Source organism: Podarcis tiliguerta, assembly GCF_965153285.1.
Source record: "Podarcis tiliguerta genome assembly, chromosome: 5".
Taxonomy (NCBI): Eukaryota; Metazoa; Chordata; class Lepidosauria; order Squamata; family Lacertidae; genus Podarcis; species Podarcis tiliguerta.
Genome location: NC_139538.1, coordinates 75,106,073 through 75,133,505, shown reverse-complemented (window position 1 = coordinate 75,133,505; position 27,433 = coordinate 75,106,073). Strand labels below are relative to the sequence as shown.

General features: G+C 46.0%; 1 protein-coding gene across 1 annotated transcript; it reads right to left on the bottom strand.

Moving 5' to 3' along the window:
* Positions 1–1,933: 1,933 nt before the first annotated feature.
* SNCG (synuclein gamma) lies at positions 1,934–21,747 on the bottom strand. Its single transcript, XM_083440145.1, has 5 exons — positions 21,391–21,747; positions 12,185–12,226; positions 11,591–11,718; positions 6,544–6,636; positions 1,934–2,375 (listed from the first exon to the last, which is right to left on the bottom strand). Exons 1-5 carry the CDS (start codon positions 21,509–21,511, stop codon positions 2,355–2,357), a joined length of 405 nt encoding a protein of 134 aa, XP_083296271.1. The 5' UTR covers positions 21,512–21,747; the 3' UTR covers positions 1,934–2,354.
* Positions 21,748–27,433: the final 5,686 nt, after the last annotated feature.

The window sequence follows — 27,433 nt, the reverse complement described above, 5'->3', positions numbered from 1 at the left end:
TACAAAGAATTCTGTGAACCATAGGCTGGCCTCAACCAGAGCCAGGGCTTTTTTGGCTGTGGCTCCGTTCTGGTGGAATGCTCTGTCACAAGAGACTAGGGCCCTCCAGGACTTGACATCTTTCTGCAGGGCCTGCAAGACAGAGCTGTTTCACCAGGCCTTTGGCCAGGGCACAGACTGACTCCCTCCTTTGGCAATCTTCACAGAACTCTAGCCCAATGCTTGCCATTAATTTGATTTGAATTAATTTTATAATGAAATGATTTTAGAATGTTGTATTATTTTATTGTTGTTAGCCACCCTGAGCCTGGCTTCAGGTGGGGAGGGCGGGATATAAATAAAATATTATTATTATTATTACTACTACTACTATGGGTGCTGGGACGCGGGTGGCGCTGTGGGTTAAAGCCTCAGCGCCTAGGGCTTGCCGATCGAAAGGTCGGCGGTTCGAATCCCCGCGGCGGGGTGCGCTCCCGTTGTTCGGTCCCAGCGCCTGCCAACCTAGCAGTTCGAAAGCACTCTCGGGTGCAAGTAGATAAATAGGGACCACTTACTAGCGGGAAGGTAAACGGCGTTTCCGTGTGCGGCTCTGGCTCGCCAGAGCAGCGTTGTCACACTGGCCACGTGACCCGGAAGTGTCTTCGGACAGCGCTGGCCCCCGGGCTCTTTGCGTGAGATGGGCGCACAACCCTAGAGTCTGTCAAGACTGGCCCGTACGGGCAGGGGTACCTTTACCTTTACCTTTTTACTATGGGTGCTGGGAATGGTTGTCCTGTTAGGGACAAACTATAATTCCCAAGATTCTTGTGTTTTGAATTTATAGTGTGTACACACTCTTAGTATATGGCAGCTTCCTGTGTTTTGGATCTGTGTTGAGCACCATACCATGTGTCAGTGGGGTTTCATTGTCCTGGCAAAGATGGTGGGACAGTACACAGAGACCAGGCAAAGAAATGCCTGAGGAACCCTAATTTATGTTGCCACACCCAGAGGCTTTTCTTTTGCAAGAAACACCACCAGGCACACACATCTGGCTCAAGGATTATTTAGAAGTGTGCTTGTTTTTAAGTTGCAAATGAGAGGAAATATATGACTCATACTGCTTGTTCTGGATGGTCTGTTTTGTTTTAATCCTTGGCTCCACCCAAGAGCTACTGAGCAAATCACATCAAATCAACTGTGAGTGGTCCCTGTTAAGAGATGAACACTCCCCTGGCTCTGCTCTTGCTGATTTGCAAAGGGAAGAAACATTTCGCAGAAGCCTCTGCCAGGAACATGGTGACTTGTGCTTATCTCAGGGATGTAAGGAAAAGACAATGGATCCAAATGACATCTTTGCATCCTCTTCGAAGTTTGCCTTCTATATTCTACCTGCATAGATAGCTTCCTGGATGCCACTGGAAATCCCTTCTCTGCCAGTCTGAGGATTGCAAAATATATGAAAGAGGCCCTCCCCACTTCCTCAGCTGTATCACAAGCAAGGCCAGCCAGTGTTTGCATTTGGCCTAGACCTCAAGTTCAAAGGGGGCCTCAAACGCAGACAATTGTTAGTTGTTTGGCAAGCTCAGCATTATTATTATACAGTATTTATATGCACCAGACCACAATCTGATACACTTGTCTTACAGCTGCAAATTTAAGCAAATTTGAGATACGATTTGGAGGAAGGCATACTGATATAGATTTTGTCATATTCAAGAGTTTAAAGCATTCATAGATATTAATGAAAAGGGATCAGCTCTGGCGGCACAAGATTAGACTGTGATGCATGTGTCCTCTTCGATCAGCTGATAATGTAAACCAACCACTCACTCATTTCCCCCCATCTCTCTATTTTTTTTAATGCTGGTATGGTATGCCTCTTATTAACTATTATAACCAACAAGACTCACAGTCAGAAAGATGAATAAACTGAGAAGGTGCAAACGAAGACTTAGTTGAAACAAGTTGTTTTATTTTGTCTCTCTTTTTTTCTTAAAAAAAAAAAGTCCACCATTTTTAGGGATCTCAAGTGCTGATGCTAATGGGCAGAAGACATTAACCAGCAATTCCAACCACGACTGTGCTATATCACGGCTACCAAACCACACGCTCAGAAGGCTTTGAAGATGGGGAAGGAAGGAAGCCACAAAGGAGATGGGGGGGACGGGGACAGACAGAGCTCTGCTGCACACAGTTTCCCTAAAACAGATGGTCAAGAGTCTGCTAGACATCTATGATATGTCGGTATGAGGCAAGTGAAAGACTGTAGTGCTGAATGAAGTTAGCCTAGGGGATGAGTGATTTCCCTGCTCTGGTGGCAGCTAACATTTCTGCATTTACTCCTGGGATTCCCACTTTTCACACTAGGAGGGTTAATTTCCTTCATTTTCGCCCTGGGAAGAAGAGAAACAAGAAAACAGGTTAATTTGCCCCCCACCAAAATCCAAGTCGACTCCGAAGCCAGAGGGGAAAGCAAGATCTCTATACACATGCAGAAAGTTTTGAAAAGGAGCAGTAAACATGCCTCTGAATGAGCGGTCATCAAATGCAATGAGTAAGTAGACCGTAGGAGGGGTTCCCCACTCTGCCAGGCAACATACATGTTGATATTTATGATCAGGCATGTAAGTGGTTATTTTAGTGGCGCCATAGGAATAAACAAACAATAAAGTGTGCTGAGTAGACACCCTCCTCAGCAAAAGTCCCAATGTCAGAAAAGAGATATTTCACCCTTTGCATCAACGAGAAAGAATATATTTGTTATGCAGAAAAATGAAAATGTGGAATGACCCTGAGAAATCTGGAGGTGCATGTGTGTGTGTGTGTATATATTTATATGTTACCGTGTGTGCCTGAAATTTGCTGAATGCGGACATCCTAGATACATTTCCTCTAGGGTAGCTTGGCTCTTCCATTGAGCAATTGCCTCAGACAACAGATGCTGTTCCTCCTGAACTCCTAGGCAATCCACCTTGTATGAGGACAGGGCTGGGTGCATCACACAGCTTGTCCTGTACCCCTTACACTAGCTTGCTGCCCCCAGGTGTGCTAGAGCAGGGGTTGGGAACCTAAGGCCCTTGGGCCACAAGTGGCCCATGGGGGGGTCATTTAACCAGTCCCCGAACCGAGCCACCCGCTTAGCAAGTCCCAGTGCGCTGCGCTAAACCGACGCAGCGCAGGGACTTGCTTCCGCAGTGCCAGAAATTTCGTCTGCGCAGATGCGCACCCGATCCAGCCCACAGAGTGGTCTCCCCTGGAGTGAATCAGCCCAGGCGAGGTCAACCTTGCCAACCCCTGTGCTAGGGCAAGGCGAGCAGTATGGCTGCACAGCCGAGGAGGGCACCTTCTCAAAGTCTGGTAAGTACCGTATTTTTCGCTCTATAGGACGCACTTTTTCCCCTTCAAAAATGAAGGGGAAATGTGTGTGCATCCTATGGAGCGAAGACGCCATAGCCCCACGACCCTCTCCCGGCTGGAGAGGTGACGCGCGACTATGGCAGGAGCCTCTCTGCTGTGCCTTTCTGCTGCTCCCTGACCTGCTCTTTGGGGCTGGTGGTGGGCTTCCCCCCACCAGTCCCAAAAAGCAGGTCGAAAGTAACCTGAAGCCTGGAGAGCGAGAGGGGTCAGTGCACACTGACCCCTCTCGCTCTCCAGGCTTCCAAGGTAGCCGCCTGAACGCACCTTAAACGGCACCTTGTTTTAGAGCGGGAAAACAAGAGGGGGAAAGTTCTCCCCCTCTCTGTGCAGCGCCTCCCCCCTCTAAAACAAAGTGCGTCCTATTGTCCGGTGCGTCCTATGGTGCGAAAAATACGGTACTTGCTTGGCTGCAGGAAGGAGTTGTGAGAGCTCCGACAGGATCCTAGAATCCTTCTGCCTCCTTCCCAAAGCTGGGCAAGCACTTACCAGACTTTGAGAAGGATGAAGGAGGCCTCTAGGACCCTGTCAGAGCCTCACACTTCCTTCTCAAAGCCTGACTTAAGCCAGAGCCAAGAGAGCTGGGGAAGGAAGTCAAATGCTGGCCTTTCACAGGGTGGCGTATTTCCAACCATGTTTTCTATTGCCAGTATTGAAGGATGCTTCAAATGCCATTCCTGTCAGGTTTTTGTAAATGGAATGGGTGGGGTCAGGGGAAGGGCATGTTGTCCTTTGCCTCAGGCAGCAGAATGTCTTAGGTCTGCCCTGGTGTTGACTCACGGGATGCGTCAGTCGGGAGTCGGGGCCAACAGTGGGTGGGACAGAGTAACAGCGTCGTATAACTTTCTTTGGAAATCTGGCGTTGAAGTTGGAGGCTCCTGCTTAGGCAGAATGTGTTTCTAAATGAATGATCAGTGAAGAATCACAGAGCCATTCAGCTACCGTTCAGCGGATACAATTCCCTTGTAAACAATTCAGTTTGCAAATTAACTTTGTTTGAGGGTTCTGTAGATGTAGACTGGCTCTGCACCACCATCAGCAACTAGTCCCTGCTCTGCAGCAGCTGGTTGTCTTATGCTCTGCTACTCACTTGCTCTGAGCTATAGCAGTGAGCGGAGGGCAGCTGCTGGAATCTCCTCTGATGATTGGCTGGCAGACAAGGCACCTACCCACATTCCTGGTTTATTTCTCTTCTTTCCTTTTTGTATTTATGGGATTCTCCACTGTCCTCCTTCCTATTGGGTTGGGGTGTCAAATGGAAATCACCTTCATCTGTCTCTCCAACCTGGAAGGACACCATCGGCGGGGTCCCCAGCTGAGGACTAACATGAGGACTTGGTGTGCTATCACTAAGCAAGCTCTTGGGAAGAAGGGCACACACAGAGACACACCCAAAAACCCACCTTAATTGGTGGCACAGGATGAGAAGAAGAAGAAGAGGAGGAGGAGGAGGAGGAAGAGTTTGGATTTGATACCCCGCTTTATCACTACCCTAAGGAGTCTCAAAGCGGCTAACAACCTCCTTTTCCCTTCCTCCCCCACAACAAACACTCTGTGAGGTGAGTGAGGCTGAGAGACTTCAGAGAAGTGTGACTAGCCCAAGGTCACCCAGCAGCTGCATGTGAAGGAGCGGGGAAGCAAACCCTGTTCACCAGATTACGTGTCTATCACTCTTAACCACTACACCACACTGGCGGCACTACCTGATCAAGAAATGGTGTGGCAAAACAATGGGGACAAGCTGCAGTAAGCACCCGAGATACCTGAGTTCATTTGCTTTATTCAGTCACGGAAGGGGGAAAGCTGGCAGTTCAGATATTGTTGGACTCCAACTCCCATCGTTTCTGGCCATCAGCCATGATGACCGGGACGGATGGGAAATGGAGTCCAACAAATCCAAAGAACGCCACACTAACTTTTCCTGAGATGTACCATTCCCCAAAATGTGCTGAAGGTACCTTCTGAGCTTTGCATCAGCTAACGTTATTGGCTTGTACTAGGGATCCTATGAGCTAGCCATTTTCCCTCTGGTTAACCTTCTAGGTTTTGTTCTCCTGGAACTTAGGTCCACCAGAATGTGACTCAGTTAGTTTTATAGGCTATAATGAACCTGAATTACAAATTTTCCTTCCTTGCAAAGTATTTCTTCTAACACCCTTTTTGGTTAAAGTGATAGATTTGGTATATTCATATAGGATTCGAATGGAGTTATGAATTATATCTGGAATTTCTTACCTGCCCATGGATGAATGATTTATATTGTGTGTGTTTGTAGTTTGGAAAAAAGTTGCATTTGAAACTTAATTTTAAAAAATGGTTTTAAAAAATGAAATAGTGAAAAAAGTTGATATATGCTAAGATTTAATATATGCACAAACAAATACGCCCAGTGCATTATCAAGGGGTCACTTGGTCCAGAAAAAATGCTCCATCAAAGTCAGCTCTTAAGCTACAAACTACTCATTCTAGAATCATCCCAGTAAGTAGTTTGAGGTTAGTAAGCAAAGACTGGAAACAGATAGTCGTTCTTTTTTGACCCCACCCCAAGCTGCAGGCAGTTTGTGCTATGTACACTGTTCTACTCTTAAATTTGATAGAAAAGTTAGGGTTTTGCATCATTTGAGAAATCTGTAAAACCCATTTGCCGAGATGCAGCACTGGGGCTGCATACACACCATGCATTTAAAGCACGTGAGTTTCCCTGCAAAGGATCCTGGGAACTGTAGTTTGATAAGAATGCTGGGAATGGTTGCAGTATGAGAAGTAAACTACAGTTCCCAGGATTGGGGGGGGGGGTATGTTTTCACAGCCTGGGACAAAGTAAATGTGCATGTATGCAATGGGGAGAAAATCTGACCCACTTCCAACTATTGGACAGGGCATTATTTTTATTTTATTTTATTTTGATGACAACTATCTGCTTCCAGCCAGACAGGCCAGGAATGGGCTTGTAGCTGGAAAGACAAACGAAAGGGGAGTATTTTTGGCATTATGATCAGCAGAGAAAAGATCTGAAATCACCTGTATGCAGAAAAGAAATGGAAACCAGCTCAGCACAGAGAAAGTAAGGAAAGAGCAATAGATGGCGAGAAAAACCCCAGACCAGCCAAGGATTCTGGGGTTAGCTGGGCTGTGGCTGTGCTTTACCTCTGCACTGATTTCTGTGGCTTCCACTGGGGCGTCATCTTCAGCAGTGGCAGCAGGTGGCTCTTCAAATTCCACTGGGTGCTCTAAGTCCTCCTGTGGGACGTAAACCACAAGGCAAAGCATTAGGAGGGCAAGAGCAGACCCTCCAACATTTCTCCGGTGAATCCATAATAATGATAATTTATACCTCATCCATCTGACTGGGTTGCCCCAGCCACTCTGGGCAGCTTCCAACATATATAAAAACACAATAAAACATTAAACATTTAAAAAAAAAAACCTTCCCTATACAGGGCTGCCTTCAGATGTCTTCTAAAGTTTGTATAGTTACTTATTTCATTGGCTTGGTGGGTCACATAACTCTATACCCTCCAACATTTATCCGGTGAAAATAAGGACGTCCTAAGGAAAAGCAGAACCTTCCGGGATCAAATCAGAAACCGGGACGGCTTCTGTAAACCCGAGACTATCCCTAGAAAATAGGAACATACTGCAGAAGCATATTGAGGAACTATTGCAGAGTTGTTTGTTTTTTTATCAGCAGGGAAAAAAGGCTGAAGTGAGACTTCTCTGGATCCAGATCTCAAAAGATCTCTGCCCACTTGGCCTCACTGTCTCTCCTTAGCAGGGTTATTGCTGAATCCCTTTCAAGGTTATGCAACGTTCTTGCGACAAAAATGAAGTCTGGCAGCTTTCCAACCAGCTTCCACCATCTTGCTGTGCAGACATCAGCCAGGCAAACTGTTTACCTCCCCACAGTGTCACCTGCTGATTTCTGAATGCCAAGCTGTTCAGTGTTCAAGAGCAAGCCAGTCCATTATGGCGGCAGCGGGGGGGGGGGGAGCAGGGGGGAGTTGGCAACCTCAAAGGAAAATCAGGCTGGCAATGGAAGGCATTGAACCAGCTCCCCATGACCAGACCCCCAGGCAGCAGCAGACCTGGCTAGCTGGGCTCACATACCCATTTCCTCTTCCTGCTTGGATGCATATTCATTCTTTTACCTCCGGCGAAGGGGCACTTTGGTGACTAGCAAGAACAGATGCTCTGTTCAGCTTGGTCAGAGAGATGACATAATAACTACAGGAATTTGGACTGTTCTAGAAGGTTTCTGATGGCGCTCGAGTGGGGTGTTAGGGGCAGGGGAATGGATATTTGCCAAACAGAAACTGTTAGAGCCTGTGTTACAATCCTAGATTAGTTCCATCTAGTTCTCACAGCCCCTATAAATAATGGTCGCTGTCCCCATGGTGTTTTCCCCTTCCTCAAGCCAGTAGGTCAGTATATTTATTGTTTTGAGAGTAGGTCATCGCCAGTTGTTGAGCCACCAGGGGGAAGCTTGGCTATTGTGCCTGCTTCCTCCTTCCTCCCCTGCTGCTCCTTCCTAGCACATCCTCCTCGTCCTGTTCTGTTGCAGCTCCTATATCTCTATATATACATAGGTAGATCTGAGACACAGGCAGACTAACACACCACAGGGAGGGTCAATGGAACCACTCGCAATTGCATTGACATTCCTCTTTGGCTCCTGAGACGTGCCACACATTCTGGTCAATTCTATGGCCTTTTAAATGTGTGTGGAGTGTGTGGCTTCTTCTTCTTCTTCTTCTTCTTCTTATTATTATTATTATTATTATTAGCATTTTGTTCCTTTATGTTGTAACCCCCCTCCCGTGATGTTTGGGTGAAGGGCAGTATATTGATTGATTGCTCAAATACTACGAAGCCTATGAATCAGGGATGGGGAATTTGTGGCCCTCCAAATGTCGCTGGCCTACAATTCCCATCAACCTTGTCCGCTGGTCATGCTGGCTGGGGCTCATGGCAACTGACGTTCCGTCTGGAGGGCCACAGCTTTCCCATTCCTGCAATGGAACTTTAGTTTTCAAAATTAAAATGGGGGTTTATCGAGAAGCCGGGTCCCAGTATCCCATTCTGTGCTTTTTCTGGCGGTTGCCTACAATTGTGTACTGCATACATAATTTCCCTCTAACTGGACCTTGTATGTTTACTGTTGAATTTTTGAAACGTATGGTTTGTGGTGGGTTTGTGGTGGTGATAATATGTATTCAAGTAAAGAACTAGATAGATAGATAGAACCCGAAATATTCAGGTTCAGAAATGAAACATGCACACTGATAAATTGCCTCATTTGGAATTTCAAATTTGAATCTGAACACAAATTTGAAGGCTGGTGAGGACTAGACTGAGGACACTGAGGCTGAGGATCAGTAAGAAATGTCACTCTCTGACAGGGCTAAGCTGGGTACGTTGGGCAACTGCGTATTTTAAGCATTCATTCCTCTGTAAAGCCAAGGGGGTTTGAAATGCATTTGAAAAGAAGGAGCATGTGCTGGTGGAAGAAGAGGAGCAAAACCCATCCTATGTCTCCTTAATGTGCTTTTAAGCTGTTTTCCCCAGATAGTACTAGTGAGCTGGGAAGAGAGGGAATTGCTTAAATCTATGGAGCACAGCAAGGTAAGGAAAGGTTTTATACTTTTCTCTTACATGCTCCTTTTGGGGAAATCTCTCTCTCTCTCTCTCTCTCACACACACACCCCCCCCACACCCACACACACCCTTCTTTATATGGGAACAGGACAAGTGTGTGTTTAAAATGTCCCGTTACTGGGTGAAACCCATAATGCAATGGCACATGTTAGAGCCTCCTCTGTAGTGGCCCCTCTTCTATGGAACCCCCTTCTTTGGATGTGCAGCTGACACGATTTCCATCAGGCTTTTGAACCTCTCTCTTCCATCCAGGCCTTTGATTCAATAAGGCTAGTGAAATTAGCCAATGTCCATGTACGGTTCTTGATTTTTTTCAAATACGTTTTACACAAGTTGGGGCATTTTGTGGTTTCAGTTCATCAACCTTTGGTATGGTAAACCACCCTTGGGAACAGGGTTCATGGAGAACGGCTTAAAAAATCAAATTAACATATAACTAATTAATCAGATGCCTGCGATTGCCCAGCATGCTCAGCTCGTATCTAATGATGAGTGACGTGCTTGAGAATCTTCTTCTGTTTGTTTCTCAGGCCGCATTCCGCACACCATGATTTTACTTCTCTGACTCACCAATCTATTTTTAACCAGGCAGGAACAAGCCTCTTGAGATTTTCTCTTTCTCTGAACTGGAACAGTAGCGTCCGACACATTTCCAGGATGAAGGAGTGTCAGCTTGCATAATATATATTTAATTTAATTCCTCTCTCTCCTCTCTTCTCTTATAACTTCACAAGTTTTCCCCGGTTAGAAGCACAAACTCCGAACACGACAGGGCAGTGCCTATGGTTGTATCAAACAGGAGCCTTTCCATCATTCCTTTATCTTCACATGCCCTCCCAATATTTTGCACTGGCTGTCTGCAGACTGTCACTATTTTGCGAGAGGGATTCAGGCATATACCAAAAACTTAGGGCTGTGGAAGTGTGGCTGCCGATTTGCTGCATCCTGTGTGGGCATGCTTTTCATGTTGTCCTCATCCAAGTGGGAGCCAGCACTTCAGTTGTATCTCAAAAATAAAATACAAAATTGGCCACGTCCACAGGTAAAAAGGATACCTGAATGCGTGCCCATGATGGACCTCAGTTTTCTGAGACTTGGTGAGACCACACGTGTAATTTTTAAACATTAATCCACTGTTTTGTTCAAGTCTGGTTTGGTGGAAAACTTGTGTCTCAAAAATTGTCCACACACACTAATACCAGAGCTCATGCCCACAGTGGAACTTCCAGAAGTGGCAGAGGATGGGGGCAGCCACAATACACACACATTTTTAATCCACTGAAGAGTGGCATTTTTGAAGATGGTGAGAATATGTTCCTTTGCCTCTGATGTTGCTATCTTTACACAGGCAATAAGATAAGATAGTTGTCTTTGCTCTATGTCTGCCACTGCCTGCACCATGTGACTTTTAAATGCGATCCATAGCTTTCAATGCTCTGCGAGGAAAAACTCCAGCCAGTTTTGTTTCAGGGCTATGTCACAGAGAATCTACTGAATCAATTGTTCTTAAATTGTATTTTAGGATATATATGTGTTATCGCCGGGTGTGTTGTGATTTTATCACCTATTTTTTGACGTGTTCTGGTCTTTGGCTTGAGCCTTAATAAAACTGTAATGGAACTGAGGCGATGCAGCAAAACAAGGCCAAGCATCTGCTGTCTGCCTAATTGGTCCAGCGTCCGCTGCTCAGTTACAAATTGAGCAAGCATTGGCTGGTGAATGCGTGGTCGGTGCCTGCATTGCAGCAAGCAAGCTTTGTGCCGCATCATCTGAATGGAAAAGTTGATCCCCGTTCTGAGACGAGAACAGTTAAATGGAGGTTGTTTGGCACTGAAATTCACACATGCCAGGGCAGGAAAGAAAGGCTTTGTGTTTTCCCTGAAGCACAAACATCTTCTCTGTCAAGATGCTAGGCAGAAAATGAAGACTCTGTAAGAGGAGTGTGTAAGAACTCTGGGCAATGATGGTGCTCTCCTGCCCCCCCCCCCCAAGAAGATGCATATAGCCATCCTGGGACTGAGAACACCTGTTCTTTTCCCCCATGTCATCTAAAGCTGCTTACACACTAAACCTTCAAAGCACATCTGAAGGACTTTTTCCTCCCTCAAAGAATTCTGGGTACTGTAGTTTGTTAAGGGTTGCCAGGAATTGTAACTCTGTGAAGGATAAACTACAGTGCCCAGAATTCCTTGAGAGGAAGAATGTGCTTTAAACTATAGTGTACACAGCCCAAGGACATTTCCCAGAGTGCTAACTATCTATACCAACCTTCCTCAGCCTGGTTTTTGACTACAACTCCTATCAGCTCCACCCAGACTGACCAGTGGTCAGGGACAATGGTAGATGTTGTGTGAAGTATGTGGAGTTCACCAGGTTTATTTCTCAGATGACTGGAGGATGAGAGGCGAGGTTGTTAGCGGTGAGGAGTTCTTCATCCATCTGGCCTGCTTACTTTCCCCTACAAATACCCCACCATGGGCTTTACCTGGCAAGCCCAGTATGGGGAACATGTGTTTGTGATGCTTAAGTTCTGGCCTACCTTTTGTACAACCCCAGTGGTGGTGACAATGGTCTCTGCTCCTTCTACGGTCTGCTTTGCCACAGTGTTGACACTGGCCACTACAGATTCCCCCACCAGGTTGGCTTGTTCTTTGGTCTTCTCAGCAACTAAACATAAAATAGAAATAGGCAGATCTGATGAGCTACAGTGCAAACTATTCTCCCATTAGGGGGAGACCTAATTATAAACTTTTGGTAAAAGTCTTGCCACTTCTACTGAAGCAAAAGTAAGTGGCTTGTTGATATGGTTGTTGGTGCTGCCTTTTTTCAAAATAGTGGCTTGCTCCAAAAGTGGCGATGTTTTCTGTCAGCTCTCACAGAATCTTATAGAAACATAGAGTTGGAAGGGACCCTGAGGATCATCTAGTCCAACCCCCTGCAATGCAGGAATATGCAGCTGTCCCTTATGGGGATCGAACCTGCAACCTTGCCATTCTGTTGGGAACAAGTGTAGTCAAAGAGTGTAAGTGTAGTCACAGGTATAAGAAAAAAAGCCACTCATGGAAGTGAACCGAAGGCATAAAATGGAAGCTGCTAATTCAATACATAACGTGGAAATTTGCAATGATCTTACCTGAAGTGACACTCTGCACTACGCCCTCTTTGGTTTTGGTCCCTGTAAAATGGAGGAAAAGGTATTTTCAGGCTTGTTTTCAGTGATCCTTGTGCTTTTCTTTTTGTAAAAAAACAAACGGGGGGGGGGGGGCGAGCCCCTTCAATTGACATTCACAGTAGCATGACAGTATGTACAGCAAAGGCATACTTAGGCAAAGTGCAGATGAGTCATTCATCCCCACACAAAGGGATCAGAGATTCCTGAATCCAAGACAATAAGGCACTTCAGATAAGTGGCATGGTGAGAGCCCGTACAAATGTACAACACAAAAGCCTTTTAGAGGGCATTTTTTTCCGTGTGGGGAGGTGGGAATAGAGAGGAGAAAGGGTTTTGGGGGGGGGGGGGAGGCGTTTCTAGACAGTTGCTATTTTGTAGGGAGGATTCGATCGCATTCCAGAAAATTGCGGTTGCCTAATTAAAATGGATTTGGCCCACTTGCACAACAAACCCACCACCACCCACCTCTTCACCTAAGCTGGACATTTTGTTCTTTGGACTTGACTTCGGGTAGTTTTGCATAAGAGGTTGGTACCTCCTAAATCAGCTAAGTCTGCATCCACGCTAGGGAAAGTGGAAAAGCTTGGTTCAGTTTGCATTTTGGGGCAAACTTACTTTGCACCTTCTGAAATAATACAAGAACTGAAACACAGCCATCCATCAAAATGCACACCTATTCTGAATTTTGTGGTGCACATAAGCCAAATAATGTTGACATACATCCACACGCTGAGGTAAAAGCGTCCATAAAAATGCATCAATATTTGTGAAGATAAGATACAAAAACACACCAATTTAGGGAATTTGCTTTGTTAAAATGTGTGTATTAGGCAAAACAGCATATGAGGGGAAATTCACATTCAAATACTGGTGAATTTTCGTGAGGGCTTTTTAAAAAAAAATCACAGAAATTTGGAGAACTGAACTTAAGAATGGAAAAATGAGAAAAGGAGAGAAACTGAAATGGACAGATTCACCCACCTCTAGTTCACACTAGGGGATTCAATCAATCAATCTTGATTATGATTATGATCACAGATCAGTTGCTATCAAATAATTCTGCATATCATGTTGCATATCAGTATGTATTGCAACAAACTAGGTCTAATGTAGCATGAACATTTTTTTTTTTTTTTAGCAAACAAACAACTACTGGGAGTGTGCCTCAAACAGCCAGCTCATTTGGAACTGATCCTCAAATCTTTGTTGTTGTTTTGTAATTATGTTTTCAAGTGACCTGTTTCGCCAGAATTCCAAATATCCCTTGATTTGTTAGGTAGAGGCCAGTAAAACTTGAAAATAGGTATTTGTGGGAGAGGGTTGCTGTGTATCTGTGTGGCGTAACTGAAAGTGTGGACTTTCAAGTTTATCCACGTATTAAATAAAAGGAGTCTTTGGACTGTATGAAAGTGGTATGGTGTTAGTTTTTAAAATAATAATAATGGAGGGGAGTATGAATACTATCCACAGAGTGGTATGAAATCTTCCACCACAGATTTGCTTGGTTGTGTTAACACAAGCATAGTGTGATTTCCTCCCACTGCAACTACACATTTAAATGCAGAGGTAGCCCTTCAAACATTGGTCAGCTATAGACAAGCTCAAACTTAAGGTATACTGTTGTTGTTTTTCAAAAAGAGGTAGTGCTGGGGATTTGAATTTGCTGCCAGTTGACCGCAAAGCCAAAAATCATCTGGCCAGGCAATTTTTTTCTCCTTGTGCCCAGGGTGGGTACGTGTCTTTGCGCATGCGTGCCAGAAGTGAGGTGAGGAACGGAGGAAGCCCAGCCTGCCCAGCTCTTGATGCCTCTGGACAGCTGTTGCATCCTCATGCCAGGCTCCCTGAGTGGCTTTGTGAAGCTCGGATCTGAGGAGGGTGGCATGGAGAAGGGCATATTAGCCATGTACCTCTTGATCCCAGCCTTGCCACCTTGTGTGGCCGGGGTCAAAGGGCATGTGGCTGCTGCATCCTTCTCAGGCCGCCCTCCCTGAGGTACTTTGCAAAGCTGAGATCTAATCAGATCCCAGCTTCGCAAAGCAGTGAAAGGCTGGCTCAGGGAGGGCGGTGGGAGCAGTGGCACCCCCCCCCAAAAAAATGCACCCAGAGCATTTGCCCCAGCAGCCCTCCCCACACTGTGCCCCTGAGTTGACAACAAAGCTGCACCCGTGATTTCTCCTCCACGTTGCAACCTAATTCTGGGGTCGTTAATTTAATGAAGGGCAGGCTAGAAATGGAAATGACAAATAAATAAAGTGGGAAGGGGTGGTGCGTGGATAAAGCTAGCTCAGCCCTCAAGGAGAAGCAGACCACTCACCCCCCCCCCCGTGCTTTTTTTTTTTTTTTGTAAGCCTGGAAGGGAAACTAAGCCTGTAGGAATAACAAAGGAGCATAACTAGCCCTAGCCTGTCTGGTGAGTTGACTGAAAACGGCATTGTGAATCTGTGTGCATCATTTGATTCTCTTTGAAGGTTTTAAAGAGCATCTAAAGGTTAGCACAGCCACACATGAATGCCGCAGCCTCGATCCCCTGCCATCCATAGGAATTTAAACCCTTGATGAATGCCACGGCCAAACGAGCGCTGTGCGTAGCCTTTTAAAGGGTCCAGCAGGGCTGGTCCACCCATGAGGCAAGGTCAGGCAACCGCAGGGGCCGTGGATCTGGCCTCCAAGCAATGCCTTGCCCCATGCGTCTTGCATTTTGAAACAATGCACCAGAGCCAGAGTAAATGGTATTGTGTACATGGCCTTACTGGCACCATCATCTTCAGATGGGGACTAGCAGCAGCAGTGATTAAGGAGTCTCACACAGTTACCGAGTTGAAAGTCCCTGCAAAAGCCAGGAGAAGGCAGCTCTGGTGTTGCTATTCTGAGCTTGTTTGGTCTGCTCTGTGTTCTTTAAGGACCACACCCAGTGAGTCAGGCTTCACGCTCGCCTTATGCATGGCATGAAACCCGACCTGCCAGCACAAAGCTTTGCCAGCCAAGTACAGCTGTTGCCAACCAAAGACAAAATGGGTGTTGTTCCAGCAGCTTAAACTTTTGCCTGCAGCTTGGGTGTATAAGGTTACAAAGTCAACCCATTCCCCGCCACAGCTGGCTGTCAGAAAGCATGTTCTCTCTTCTTTCTTTTTTTCATAAATGAACTTGGGGGGGGGGGGATGCAAAACATCACACGTGCAGAGTGGAGCCATTTTTGTGTGTGCTAGGCCCGAAAACCTTAGGCAGCTGACAGCCATTTTGATTTCCCATAATGCTGCTGGTATAGCGCTGATCTGGGGCATTGTGGGAAAATTTAAGAGTAGGCCCAAGCCACCTGGTGCCCATTGCAGCTTACATAAATGGATAAGCACACAGGATCTCAGTGATACAGGAAGGCTCCCCCACAGAATGGTACTTGGCAGAGATCAGACTCAAACCTGGAGCCACCCCTCAAAGAGATCCTCAGAATGGGTCGAAACCAGGGTCTATTGATGAAGGAGAATGAGGGCTGTTCCCACATAACTTTACCCTGTGGTAGCATTTCTGCTCTCATCTTCACTGTATTATTTCTCAGTCTGGAATTTCTTAGTCCTTGCTAGCTCTCCTTTTCCAGAGATTCTCTTCAAATTTGGCCCAGGCCAAAAATTCAGCTCTCAGCTCTCCCCATTGTGCAATCAGTTAAGTTGTGGGTAGACATGGCAGACGACACAGCGATTTCTCCAAAGCTGCTCTTTATTTTGTAAGCTGGAACAGAACTGAACAGCAAACAGCTCAGCCGGCCTGCTTTTATAGGCAGCCGGCTGTCAACAATGTAGCAACAACAAACCCAGGGTTTCCCGCCTAAAATAACTGACGTGGACCTGAGTGAAAACTATCTACAGTATCCCCCTGCTGGCCCAGGGTGAGAACTTCAGTACATAACACAATCTGTCTATAAAACTTTGCTCTTCCATCTTTATATTTTTGTTATGATGAGTTTTGGTCTCTGTGAGTCCCTTGCTCTGCAATTGAGATGTCCTAAAATATAGCATGGGTGGAGAAAGGGGTCTCAAGAGCCTTAATGGTCCACAGGAGAGGCATCTCTTAATCCATGCTTTAAACTCTCTGTTTCTGCTCACCAGGTAGGAACATCATTTGGCTGACTAGTCTCTGGTGGTTAAGGAACAGAGCATGACAATAGCAAGTACATGCTGCCACTGAGGGGAGATATCCTGGCTACATTATCTGAATTGTTCCTATTGGATATTATAATCATAAAGTTGTAGAGTTGGAAGGGACCATGAGGGTCATCTAGCCCAACCCCATGCAATGCAGGAATCTTTTGCCCAGTGTAGGGCTTGAACCCATGACCCTGAGATTAAGAGCCTCACATACTCTCCAACATTTCCCAGATGAAAATAGGGACATCCTCTTCTTCTTCTATTATTATTATTATTATTATTATTATTATTATTATTAACATTAAACATTTAAAAAATCCCTATACAGGGCTGCCTTCAGATGGCTCGAGGGTCGGATAACTCCATACCCTCCAACATTTCTCCAATGAAAATAGAGACGTCCTACCATACCCTCCAACATTGTGAAAATAGGGATATCCTAGGAAGAATCGAGGCATTCCAGGATCAAATCAGAAACTGGAATGGCTTCTGTAAATCCAGGACTGTCCCTGGAAAATAGGGACACTCTGGGGAGGCTCTGGTCTCATGCTCTAACAACTTCCAGAGCCTATCAGGTGAGCCACTTACCACTTGGCAGAACGAAAAAGGCCAAGGCCTTGTAAACAGCACCACAACTCAAGCTGCAGTGCAGTCAGATTTGTGTTAACCATGTGAAGCAAAAGCAACTCAGCTTTGCGTGTGTGCCCTAGGGGCGGAGGATGCAAGTTAGGCAGAGAGATGCTGTGTCCTCCTGCAGCAGCAGCAGCAGCCTTTGCTAGACCAGCGGCTGCTCTTCTCCATCTCTGCAGTGACTCATCAGTATTGCTACTTGTGCATAGTCAATAGGGATCTTGAGGGATATGCCAGAAATCCCTTTCAGTGCAGCAAAAAACTGGCTGCTAATAATCGGCATGATTTGATGCCAAGGCCAAGAATATCTCCAGGCAAGGGACTGGTTTGCTAAGATCCCAAGGAAAAGAGGGACCTTTCCCTCAGATTGGATCAAAGAGCTTCTCCAGGTTAGGATGCAAACCCCACTCCCAGTTTGCAATTCTTCAGTGTCTCAATGGAAGTATGTTGTGCTAAAATTTTCATAGATGTGGCAACTTCCAAGGTCAGACTTAGCTAGTTAAGATTAAATCAGAAAGAAGCAGCATATTTTAAAAGCACTAGTTTTGCGGCTGTTAAAACGTGCAGTTAAATGTTATCTGCACAGATTAAAGTCACCTTTTTTTTAACGCAAAAGTATTTGCACCCTTTGGCTACTACATGGGCCTGTTTGTTTGGTTCACAGGAGCCACTGGTACAATTTCTCCCATTTACTTTAATGTTTGATGTTTTATTAGGTTTTTGTATTTGCAGCCACGCCATGCTCATAACAGCAAATGAGGGGAGCCAGGCAGGAGAAGCCAGAGATGCCTTATTTCCTCCTTTAGAGGGAGATTTAAAAGTCTGTGGCCTGAATCCCTGAACTGTCCACCTCCATTGTCGGAGGCAGGTTGCTCTCAAATGCCAGATGCTGGGAATCACAAGTGAGGCGAGGGCTCTTGTGTGCAGGTCTTGCTTGCTGGTTTCCCACAGGCCTCCGGTGGGCCCCTGTGAGAACAGGATGCTGGACTAGATGGGCCATGGGCCTGATCCAGCCAGCTCTTCTTATGTTCTTAACCCTACAGCCAGTGATATATAGCCTGACACACAGCAGGAGGCTTGTACTGCTTTCCTTAAAAGATGCCCCTGGCCTAAATGCAGGGCTTTGTCATGGTCATTAAAAAAACCCAAATACTAAGCATTGGATAGGCAGATGAATCTTTGTCATGTTGGGAAGTCAGCTAGATCCAGAAGCATCCAGAGTTCCTTCATGCACCTTCAAAAGTTGTGCAGCAGCAGGAAATTTGTTAGGTCATGCAAGGCTGAGGAGAGCTGCCCCTGTTAAAAATCCCCTTGTATAAAGTTGTGAAATATACAGAAAAAAATTTGCCAGCATCTGAAGGCAGCCCTGTATTAGGAAGTTTTTTAAATGTTTGACGTTTTATACTGTTTTTATATGTGTTGGAAGCCGCCCAGAGTGGCTGGATGGGTGGGTTATAAATAATAAAAATAATATTGTAGGTTTGAGAAAAGACCATGCTTTTGGGTTACCCCTGCCAGACACATAGCTGACAAGAAAGGCGATGCGGACAACAGTGTGGTGACCACTGCAGTTCTGATAGGATAGCTGATATTGCAGAATCGGAATCTTAACACATGCGTCTAGGCTGGCCCTAGCATTACACAGAGTGAGTCAGCTGCCTCTGGCAACAGATTATGGGTGTCATGAAAGGGCAATGCATTGTTAAGCGATTCTGTTCGTTGTTATTGTACTTTTCCTCCCAGGGGGAGGTGCTTGTGGGGTTTCCTGCCTCAGGTGCCAAATAACTTGGCTGGTTTTGAAGAATACTATGCATCTTGATGGGGTGTGTGGGTGTGGGTGTGTGGGTGTGGTGTGGGTTTGCTGCTCCATCTTAGGATGCAAAATGTCCTGGGCCAGCCCTTATTGAAACCAAACCACAGTAAGGATGCACCACCACTGATCAAGTCTGATGCTTTTGCTCAGAAGGATGCAATTACCATGGCTGAGCAGGGAGGATATAGAGCGCCTGTAATCAGAAAAGGCAGCCTACTGTGCCCAAGAGGTCTGGAAAATGCTTGATAATCTACCGCTGACAATCTTGTTTTAAGCTTCCTGATGCAGCTTCAACATCTCTCACAGCTCTTCGCTCTTTCTCCTCCAATAGCCCCTCTCTGGCACTTTTTAGTACTGAAAAGCTTCAGTTACGAATTACTGTTCTTTGTATTTAAAACGGACCATTTCCACCCGCAACAATGCATCACTCAGGAGCAGCTTTCAGAACTGGTGGCAGAGCTCTATCTCTAAAGGCCACGCCAGATCACTGCAGATCTGAAGGGCAGAGATGGCAAACTTCAGAAGCAAAGCTGGGAATACAAGCCTTTTCCATCCTCGTGAAATTTTCAGCCTGAATCTGCAGAGCTGAACGGAGAGGCTTCACCTGGGCATTGGTTTTCAGCTGTTGTTTCTTGACCTACAATGTGACCATCTCCCTCCCATTCCACATGACTGTAATGAAGCAAATGTGTTTGCCAAGGTGATGAATGGGCACTTCCGCTCTAAGAGGATGAAGAGGGGAGACGAGAGAGGGGACCAAAACAGAGAAAGGAAGATGGATGCCTGGGCGTCCAGAGAGGGGAGTTGAACCATAATATCTAGATTGACAGCTTTCATTTAAACCAGCACTTGTACATCCTGAGATACGAAGCAAAATGCACACACACTGTTCCTCTTGTTTTGTGTGTGAAAAACTAGCTTGCTCTCTTTTGGTGTTCAAATTTTTCCCTCCCCCACTGGAAAAATTTTTTGTGGACACCCAAGGAAGAAGAATGGAGATGCCTCAAATATAAAAAAGTGGATCTTGGGAGCATGTGACTGAAGTGATTGAGGACTACAGTACTAGAGTAAAATCACCAGCAGCACTGAGAATTTGAGAGGAGCCTTTCATGTCATTTTTCAAAGTGTTCTGTGAAGTCTTTAAGGAGGATGTTGTAGCCTTAACATTTTGCTTTTGAGCTGGGTGACCTTATTTTCTATTTTGCTTTGAAATGGAAGGAGCCAGCTCTGATAAGCTATTGACTACCTTTCCAACTCTAGCCATTGGAGATCCTGGGAAATCTGCTGCTATCAGAATTACAAGTGGTTCCAGCTGAGTTTCAGAATACTGGTTTGTCGCAGTTTCTATGTGCTTTCAGACATGCTCATGGCTTTTGGAGGGTGAATGCTTCTATGACAGAGAATAACACCCTGCACCCTTCTGGGGAGCATCGTAAAAACTCCCTGTGGAATGGGAAACATTGAAGGAACTTACAGTGCAAACTCATGCATGTCTAGTCAGAAGTCAATTCTGTTGAGGTCAAAGTGGCTTACTCCCACAGTGATGAGGTTGCAGCCTTAAACAAGGTTACAAAAATGGAAAACAAATCCCTCATCTAGTCTCAGACTGTGGCCATGTTCACAAATGCTTCTCCACCGTGTGCCTGGCTTCAAGGGCAACTTGGCTATCTTCCTTGCAGGGCAAATTGAAGCCAAATTCCACTGAGTTTCTAGAAAGAACAAGAACTTCTGCAGCCCTTAATTGATAACACAAGCCACTACTTTGTTGTCAGCCAATTAAATGCATCAGAGCAGCTCCTTTTGCTGGGAAAATGATACACAACTAAATGCAAAAACCAAGGCAAGGCTGAAAAGCACTTAAAAAAAATAAAATACAAAGCACCCACCACCCACCGTGGCAGCCAATTGACCCTGGCAAATCTTCCTAATTGCAATTTCAAGTGTATCCTTATCGTGTTTTATGACTTCCTTGATATTGTATGTGGGCTGGAACTGGTCTGACCAAAATAATAAATTCATTAATTCATTCATACCCCTTCCAAATCTTTGGGAAGACCGGTGCATCATGAAAGGGATGACCTATAATGACTTAAATGCTGAATCATAAATGATCTACCTCAGGTTTGCCACCCGTTTTCCTACCTCTGCTCCTAGAGCAGAGGAGTAGCAGGCGAAGCTTTCTCCTGGAGCGGAGCTTTGCTTGCCTGCCCCTCCATCCTTTGCAGAGGTACCCAGAAATAAGTCCTGCTCCCTGGATGTACTCCAAAGGAAGTGCATACAGAAAACCGCAGCCTTTACATCAGTGCATTTCAAAGCCTTGCTAAAAGCACAGGTCCAGGGGAGGTTGGCATCACTCTCACCATGCCATGTGCTTTGTATTTCCAAAACTAGTTCATATTATGGGACACCTTCACTTTACCCTCTTTGAAATATGACTACCTGCCCCTGGGGTATGGAAAAGGTAGCATCATTCCCCAAGGTCACCCAGCAAATGTGGATTTCTCTCTCCCCCCCCCCCCGTTGCATTGCAGCAACAGCCGCTCCTAATAGGAAGAGATCTCTTAGTAATAGGAAGAGACTCTTACCTACATACATCACCCCTTCTTTGGTCTTCTCTGCAGCTTCGGTCACTCCCTGCTTGGTCTTTTCGGCGGCCGCCACCACACCCTCTTTCGCAATGGAAAACCCTTTCTTAAAGACATCCATGCCGGGCTGCTCTTGCGGTACCTGCCGAGAGGTTCCCCGTAGAAAAGCTTTGGGAGATGGAGTGGTACTCTGCCGGCTCTCTGCAGCGCCACTCTCGTGCTCACTTTCTCTAGCTAGAGCCTCCTCCTGCTCTTATCCCTCTGCTAGACGAAAAGAATGCCTGGTGGACTGTATCGTCCTTGCCAGCTCTTATTGATGAGCTACGTTGCAGCGTAGCCAATGCCTGCGAAGTGGCTGGTGCTGAAATATTAATGATATGGATTTGCCTGGTAAGGTTTTAGAGTGGTGTTGGGGGTGGGGGGAAAGAAGGATGCCGAGGTAAGTGAGAGACTTTTTGGAAAGCATCCAGATCATCGCCTTTAAAGATCTGCTGCAGTGCTCACTCAAGGACACTCTGTAGATGCTTTTCAGCTGGAGAGGGGGGGTTATTTATTTATTTCTGCAGCCACGCTCCCGGGAACCAGACTTTTTTTTTAAAAAAAAGCAAAGATCTTGAGGGGCTTAGCATGTGTAGCAAATAGGAGATGCAGAGAGTGCCTGGATTCACAGCAAGCAAGCAATCTGTCTCATCTTTCAATCAGGGTTGTATCTGAGCCAGGGATGGCCAGGGCTTTTAGCTGCAGAATTTTATCATAGTGCCCAAAGCTTGGGAAGGCTCTACTGAAAGGCTCATAGCCTGCTATCAGCCCAACTTCGGATTAGGGGCGAATGAGGATTTCCAGATCACAGAGCAAGGCCTCCAAGCAGGCCTGGCCCACTTCTCGATTCAGAAGCTGAATGCTGCTCTTAGCACCTGACAGGTCCCCTTGCCTCTCTAGCCTCTTCCCTCCATGCTGGCCCCACATCCTCAGCCTTTGCACATTGGACAGATAAGTCTGGAGTCGTAGAGGAGGGGGCATTTTCATGCATTTGCTGAATACACATAGAATTTTCCCAACAATCAGGAACCCTCGTTGCAGGGAGATTTACAAGTGCATTCAGCCCAACTTGCAGAATAATCTCCCTTTGGATCTTCGCCCCAATATGTGACAGTCTGGGGCTGCAGCTAGCATGGATAAGGGCAAGGGAAGCAGGGCACCACTCAGCTGATTGTGTTTGTGCGCCCCATTTGTGCAAAATTAGCACACTTGAATCAACATAATGGACGTCAGGGATGAAGACAAAGGTGATGGGAACAAGCAGACAAGATCTTCCGCTGGGCTCTTTTGGGGGAGGAAGGGAGGGATATTGATTGAAATAAATAACTAAACAGCAATTGCATGCATGTGTTGGCTAATGGGGTCAGCTTTAGATGGGGGAAATTTGTATTCCTTCTAAATCAGGCTTCCTCAGACTTGGCCTTCCAGATGTTTTTGGCTTACAACTCCCATGATCCCTAGCTAGCAGGACCAGTGGTCAGGGATGATGGGAATTGTAGTCTCAAAACATCTGGAGGGCCGAGTTTGAGGAAGCCTGTTCTAGACCCAAGCCCTTCGACCCGACAAAAGACTGGATAGCTCTGGTGTTTCAGTGACATATTGATATGGGAGCCAAAATGGTCCAAGAGGAAGCTAAAATGGTTGGAGGAGAAAACTCATCCAGACTCCTCCTCTAGCGTGTGTGTGTGTGTGTGTGTGTGTGTGAGAGAGAGAGAGAGAGAGAGAGAGAGAGAGAGAGAGAGAGACCTGGTTCATGCACAATGTTGAACCATAGTTTGCAATAAACTATGGTTTAATGTGCACAAGTGCTTTGATGCTACCCAGCTGATGCCCACCCTTTAGCAGTGGTACTGCTGTCAATCACTCGCTGTAGTTGCTGCTGTTGGTGCACGCTCTGAGTGAGGAAGCAAGCAACAAGAGGAGCAGAAACCTGAGCACATCTGGTTGTATCTCCAGAAGATGATCCAACTGGGAGAGGGAGAGCCAAGCAAGTAGGCAGCAGCAACTGTGTGAAGGAGGAGAAGGTCCCACTGTGAGCATCTTGATCAAGGGCCCACTCCCAAGGCAAATCTAAAAAAAGCTAGTATAAGCACTGATAACTGGGAAACACTGGCCTGCAAGTGCTCCAACTGGAGAGCTGCCTTGACCAAAGGTGTCTTGGACTTTGAAGAAGCACGAACTCAGGACGAAAGGGAAAAACATGCTAAGAGGAAGGCATGCTTGGCAAACCTTCATCGTGATCAACTCCTGCCCGGAAACCTATGTCCCCACTGTGGGAGGACGTGTGGATCCAGAATTGGTCCCTATAGTCACTTACAGACTTACTGTTAAGACCATGTTCATGGAAGACAATCTTACTCGGATACGAGTGATTGCCAATGAAGAAGAAGACTAGGACCCACTGGAAGATGAACCAGTGCTGCTTGAAAAACACTTCACGTTTCAATTCAGGTGAAATTCACTCTGTGTGCAGAGGAACACACTCTGTGTCTGAGAAGCTTTATTTTGGGCCACCTTGAAATTCCTCAAACATTCTGCCTGAAAAGGAACACCCTCCCTCAAGCAATTGCCAGAGTCCCAGTGGTGCAGACCCTCTGCCTCCCTTTTGAAAAAGTGACTGGGTACAGGAGCAGCCATTTAAATTTCCCATAATGCTCCAGAGTGATGCTTCATAGGAGTCATTGTGGGAAATTTAAAGGGTGGCTCCTGGACCCAGTTTGGTGCTGCCACAAGGTAAGCCAGAGGAGACCCACTGTCACTGAAGCAGGGGTACTTCTCAAGCTCTCTGTTCATTAGGGCTTCTGCGTGAAATAAAATTGAACAACAGGAGGTATAGCAATAACTACCGTACTTTTCCATGTATAAGACTAGGTTTTTTTCTTTTAAAAATATGCTAAAAAGTGGGGGTTGTCTTATACATGGATAGTGCATAGGGTGGACGTTTGATTGGTGGCTGCCGTGGCTGTCAGCGGCTATTGGGCGTCTTATTGGTTGCTGCGTCAATGGCTGGTGTTGATTGGCTGACGCTGCGGCAATTGGGCGGGTGATTGTGTACAGATGAGAGGCGGATTTTTGGACGCGTGTGGGTGAGCGATTTTCGGCAATCCAAGCTCAAAAACTCTGGCAATCCTCCCCTTAAAAAGCTCAAAAACTCTGTCATCTCCCACCATTTTCTTGAGACGGAAAAGTGCGGCAATCTCTTTTTTATTATTAGGCTTCCTTAGGTGCAGAATAAATAATTGGGTCCTTGAAAATGTGGCTTCTCAGAACTGGACAAAACTGGAAGTGTTAGCAGAGAGGCCTGCTAAGGAATAGAGAATATGCCGCAGTATCATGAAGAATAATGACCCATAAATCACTTGCGCAATAAACACGTAATAGGAGTTTGACTTCCCGGATAGCTATGAATTCAATCTTTTGCTGCATCTCAACAGGAGTCTAAATGAAAAATGACACACACACAGAGAGACGACTCTCATGCCTATGCTGTATGAGCGATATTCCCCTCTCTCATATGAACAGGTTGAGCAGGGTAATATATTAATGGACAATGGCATCTTGTACAATGATGGAACTCTCTCCTTCTCTAGTGACCTTAAGGAATTTGAAAGCAGAAGTCCTGGAAGGAGACCTGTGGTGAGAGGCCCACTTCTAAAGGTCTGTCAGAAAGACTGTGGCTCATCGGAAGAGCTTCTGTTTTGCAGGTTCAATCTTCACCGTCTCCAGTCAGGACTGAGAATACACCCTGGCTGAAACCCTGGGCTAGATAGACCAATGATTTCATAGAATTGTAGTGTTGGAAGGGGCCTTTAGGATCATCTAGTCCAACCCTCTGCAATGCAGGAAGATGCAGCTGTCCCATATTGGGATCGAACCTACAACCTTGGCATTATCAACCAAATGAGCTGGATGGAGAGCTCTACAGAAGCTTCTTTTGTTCCTAAAGGAATCTTTTTGCAGAACTTAGGCCAGTTCGTTAACTCAACGGAACATAAGCTGAATTGACTTGGTCTGGATCCAAACCAAGTTTGTGGACACATTATTCCAACAGGTCAAATTCTGTGGTTTCCAACTACAAGATAGAATTTGGAAGTTTGGTCCTGAATACGCATATGCATTTTTGCATTTGAAAATCCCTCCTCTTTCAAAACACTAAGGAGGAAATGAGCTGAACATTATATTCTGGACACCAGGCAAAGAGTCCTCTGTGATAAGCACAGAGAGAGATGAATAAATAAAATATTGATCCAAGTTGAGATTAGAGCTGCAGTCCACTAATCGACATATTGTTACTGACACAATTAGTTTAAAAGGGTTTCCCTTTCCTTAATAGTCTTTTCTCCTTTTGACCTTCACTGGCTCCTTAGAAAAAGTCATTTGAGTTTTCAGGCATGGTGTGCAGTTTTCTCAGGAGCTAATAACCGAGAGAAAAATCTGAGTGTATCAGCAAAGCAAAGATTTCAGAAAACACTTCTGAAAGCCACCCCTGAATTCTCACTATCAATGTTACACCCAAAGCAGAGACTCACAGGGGAGTCTGTAGGAACCCAACTTCTGCCCTGTTGGGTTTGCCCATTATGCAGTGACTTCTATAAACAGAGGCTGTGGAGGCAAGGCAGATTACCTGGTTTCTGCTTACGTTGGTGCTGCTGGAAGAAGGGACAAAATACCAGATGGGTCACGTGAATCAGCCCAAAGATCTTACATGCAAGATCCATGTGCTTGGGGGGATCTTGGAGCACATGTTGACAACAAATGTTAGACGTGTTGATTCAGAAAAACAAATGGTCTTGCATGAGTTGGACATCCGAGTTGACACAGGTTAAATGACTTCTATGACATTTGCTGCCTGAGTACAATCAGCCTTGCGCATGGAGGTTTAATAGTAATGTTTAGCATTTGCGAGTGGGAACTGCAATGAAATGTTGCAGTGTGGAGTGCTTCTCTCCAGCGTTCTAGCAACTCCATTCCATTTTCCCCTTCACTTGTCCCAGACTGCCTCCAACAGTGGAGTTAGGACAAAGCCATCGTGGCTAGTAGCCCTTGATAGACTCCATGAATCTGTCTCATCCTCTTTTAAAGCCATCTCTCCCTCTTTGGGGAGTGGATTCAGTCATGTAACCATGCACTGTGGGAAGAGCTTCTTTCTCCTGTCTGAAATCTCCCAACTTCCAGCTTTGTTGGGTGGCCACGATTTCTAGTATTATGAAAGGACGGAAAAACTTCTCTCAATCCACTTACTCTACACCAGGACTTTGCTTCTCATTTCCACCTCTGTCTGCTGTTTACCTGGACCAAGCATAGGAGCCAACTCCTAGGGGCTGAGGAGTCTTCACCCCCCCCAATAAAATATTTGTGGGGGCCGCCACCTCCAAGTTGATGGGCATTGCCACTCAAATGGTGTGTGTGCACCACATCATGTGATCAATTATGTGGGGTAGGGCTTACCTGCCCCCCCCCATTTTATTCAAGTTGGAAACCCTAGGACCAAGCCTGAGATTATTTTATATGGCGATTCTGTAGACAGAAGTTGGGATTTTCTGCATGCAATCTATTGCTCTACCAATGAGCTATGTACCTAGTCCAGGTCATAAGGTAATGGGACCCCTGATCGTTAAGTCCAGTCGCGGACGACTCTGGGGTTGCGGTGCTCATCTCGCTTTAGTGGCCGAGGGAGTCGGTGTTTGTCCGCAGACAGCTTCCAAGTCATGTGGCCAGGTTGACTAAGCCGCTTCTGGCGAACCGGAGCAGTGCACGGAAACACCATTTACCTTCCCACTGGAGTACCTATTTATCTACTTGCACTTTGTGCTTTCGAACTGCTAGGTTGGCAGGAGCAGGGACTGAACAACAGGAGCTCACTCCATCGCAGGGATTCGAACCGCCAACCTTCTGATCGGCAAGTCCTAGGCTCTGTGGTTTAGACCACAGCGCCACCCGCATCCAGCTCATACCCTTCACCAAAGGTGGAGACTATGTGGTCCTCCAGATGATTATTAGTCTT